General features: G+C 38.8%; 1 protein-coding gene across 1 annotated transcript; it reads right to left on the reverse strand.

The window, feature by feature from the left end:
• Positions 1-509: 509 nt before the first annotated feature.
• LOC121240407 (cytochrome P450 714C2-like) lies at positions 510-2770 on the reverse strand. Its single transcript, XM_041137858.1, has 5 exons — positions 2440-2770; positions 2098-2324; positions 1773-2020; positions 1258-1606; positions 510-1140 (listed from the first exon to the last, which is right to left on the reverse strand). The coding sequence occupies exons 1-5, from the start codon at positions 2735-2737 to the stop codon at positions 715-717; spliced, it is 1548 nt and encodes a 515-aa protein (XP_040993792.1). The 5' UTR covers positions 2738-2770; the 3' UTR covers positions 510-714.
• Positions 2771-3237: the final 467 nt, after the last annotated feature.

The raw sequence follows: 3237 nt of genomic DNA on the forward strand, positions 1-3237 counted from the left end.
AAGAAAAAAGAGGAAGAAGAAAGAAAAGGAAAAGCTATTTTAAAGGAAGCTAGGAAAGCAATTGGTGGGTGGCTGCCATACAAATGGTCTCAGTATCCATGCGTGATATATACTTCCAACATCAATGTGGAAAAGGTTATTAATCCTCGAAATAGATTGAAGAGTTACTAAGCTATTTCGTCAAGACCAAGACTTTTCCTTTCCACTGATCTTTTAAAAAATGACTAGCGGTGGCCGGGGGAGTAGAAATTGCAGCAACTATATATATATAGCTATTCCAGATTGATAAAAATCAATATTCAATGCCGTGATTCATGACCAAAATTATCAGAATTAACATTCCCGTGATGCATGCAAAGAAGACCCTCTTTTTGTAATTATGCGGTTATCATGATCAAGATGATCAATGAGTCCAATATTCATTATTCTATATATAGGAGTTCATGAGGAATATATATATATATATATATATATATATATATATATATATATGAATATACATGATAGGAACTAGTAATGGAAAAACAGAAAGATCTAACTGCATGCGGTCACAACAGCTAAATCAATGATTTTCAACGAGAGAAGTTGACATCACACGGTAAAAAGAAAAAGAAAAAAGTAAAAAAAAAAAAAAAAAAAAAAAAAAAAAACTGGTACGCGAATCTTATTTTCTCCTTCCTTGTGTATTGAACCAACCCAATCACGAGGCATAGCTCACAACTTCTGCACCAAGAGGTCTACTCCATGTTCAGGCTCTATCACCAACCCAAGAGCAGGTGCATGGCTATACTTTGGGGACAGGAAGAAAGAGAAGTTTGACACAAGTAATGCTATCAGTATCTTGAGTTCGACCATGGCCAAGTTCTGTCCAAGACACACGCGGGGTCCAACTCCAAATGGCATGTACAAGTGTGGAAGACTGCAAGCACCTGTAATTCCATTTGCAAATCTTTCTGGGTTGAACTTGTAGGCGTCCGGTCCCCATATTTCTGGATCTGTATGCGATGTCAGCACCAGGGTCCAAAGGTTGACTCCCTTTGGGATATCAATTTCTCCGAATTTCATGTCCTTCAAGGCCTCCCTAGACACCACAGGAACAGGTGGATACAGACGCAACGATTCATGAATCACCATCGTTAGCTGCAGAAGGATGCAGATTCAATTGTGTTTAGAAATTAAAGCATGATCTTTACTCTCTATGCTTATAGATTTAGATAGGGTCCGGACACACATTAATAATAAAATGGTTTAGGATACCTGTTTCATCTTACGAAGCATATCAGCATCAGGGTTACCACCTCGGCAGATGTCGAGAACCTCAGCACGGACACGGTCTTGCCATTCTTGATTTGAACCTAAAAGCATGAGGCACCATGTGGCTGAAACAGCAGTGGTCTCGTACCCAGCCAAGTATATGTTCTTGCAGTTGTCAACAATGAATCTGTCACTAGACTCTTTGCTCAAGTTCTTAGCTCCCTCCAGGATCATCTGCAGTAAATCCTTCTCATGCGAGGCTTTCTCCCTCTCTTTTACTACCTGCAGTATCAAACTGCGGACTTCCTTTTCTAACTCCCATGCTTCCCTATTGCTTTTCGTGGGAAGGTACCTGATAACATTTACATACGTACAGTGAAATCATGAGGCAATTTTTCAGGATAAACCAGAGGAAGGAGGAAGGCCTTTTATATCGTTTAGTTATGTAATTGAAAGAAATATTGTAGTTAAGGACATTGATCTTGGTTGCTAATTTGAAAGAAGAATGCGCACAGTACCTCATCCCAGGTATCCCAGTATATAAGACTTTCTTGGAAAGTACCTCCTGCAGAACTCGTAGTTTTAGGAAAAACTTTTCCCCTTGGACAAAGTTGCTGCCAAAACAGGCTCTTGAGATCACATCACCAGAGAAACTTCTCAGGTACTCGTCGATGTGTATGTCTGCGGTTCCACCCTCAGTCTCAACCCTACTCTTCCAGGAGTTTAGCAGAGTGATGGTAGACTCGGTAATTAAGTTCATCATTCCCTACACGGGTTTTAATATCATCAAATATTGTACGTGTATCAACCTAGCTAGGATTTGTTGGCTAAAATAATCTGTACCTTAACTTTCTCCATGTACAATTCGGGAGCAAGAACTTTCCTCTGATGGGCCCAGACAGCCCCATTTGAAGTGAGAATTCCCTGACCAAGCAAAACACCACGGTCTTTTTGCTGATACGATGGCTTCCCCAAGTCCAAGGATGTGCATGTGGTTATCTCTCTCACGATGTCTGGTTTGTTTATGAATAATATTTGTGTGTTGCCGAGAGAAAACACAAATAAATTTCCTGTTTAGATTAAACAGACAGAAAATAATTAAAAGAGCTTAATTTAGAGCTTATAACAAAGTCGATGATCTTTCTGTCCCAAGCATGAATATTTTAGTTTTGAGTTTGAACGTACCGTATGTTTTCCTCCATTGCTCGAAGAAGGGAAAGAGGAGAGAAGCACAGTTGTGGGAAACGGGGCTTTCACCGGCGGGAGCGACATTAACTGAGGTGGATCTGGCCTTCTTTATCTCCCTGATATTTCCGAGTAGCAAAGTTGGCGGTGGTCCGGTGATGCCTTGCTTCCTCAGCGCAGATCGAAGCCTCTCTGGCTTCACCACCAGCGCATTATACAGGCGTACCAACAGTCCGGTGAAACCAAGCAATGCAAGGCAAACGAATATCTTTACTGGATCAAACTGGAGCGCCTCCATGGCCGGAGTCTTCTTTTGTCTTCCACCGTTCTTTCTCTTATGACTTGGCTTTTTCAACTTAGCTCAAAGCGGGCATATATATAGTGTGCTTGGCAGGACAATTCGGTCATAACATGAACAATATATCAATCCATTTGTCGAGTAATTATTAGTACTTCCTTCCCAATATATTATAAGACAGAATATTTCTATTCCAAAATCCTTATGGCACATTTTATTTTTTGGTATAATTTAACTGAAAAGATAAATTTTAAAATTTAAATATTACAAATCAAATTATATTATATTATATGGATGATAGGTAGTGTAAAAGCCTTTCATAAGACAACATGTCATTAAAAAATAGCATTTATATAAGTAATTTTAATAGCATGCATGTCATCTTTTGATATATTGAATGGAAAAACTGCCTAGCAAAAAAAAAAAAAAAAAAAAAAAAAAAAAAAAAAACCATTAAACATGAACAAATATGATATGGTCTCCACGATTTATGTGTCTTT

Source organism: Juglans microcarpa x Juglans regia, chromosome 7S (genome assembly GCF_004785595.1).
Source record: "Juglans microcarpa x Juglans regia isolate MS1-56 chromosome 7S, Jm3101_v1.0, whole genome shotgun sequence".
In the NCBI taxonomy this organism is placed as follows: Eukaryota; Viridiplantae; Streptophyta; class Magnoliopsida; order Fagales; family Juglandaceae; genus Juglans; species Juglans microcarpa x Juglans regia.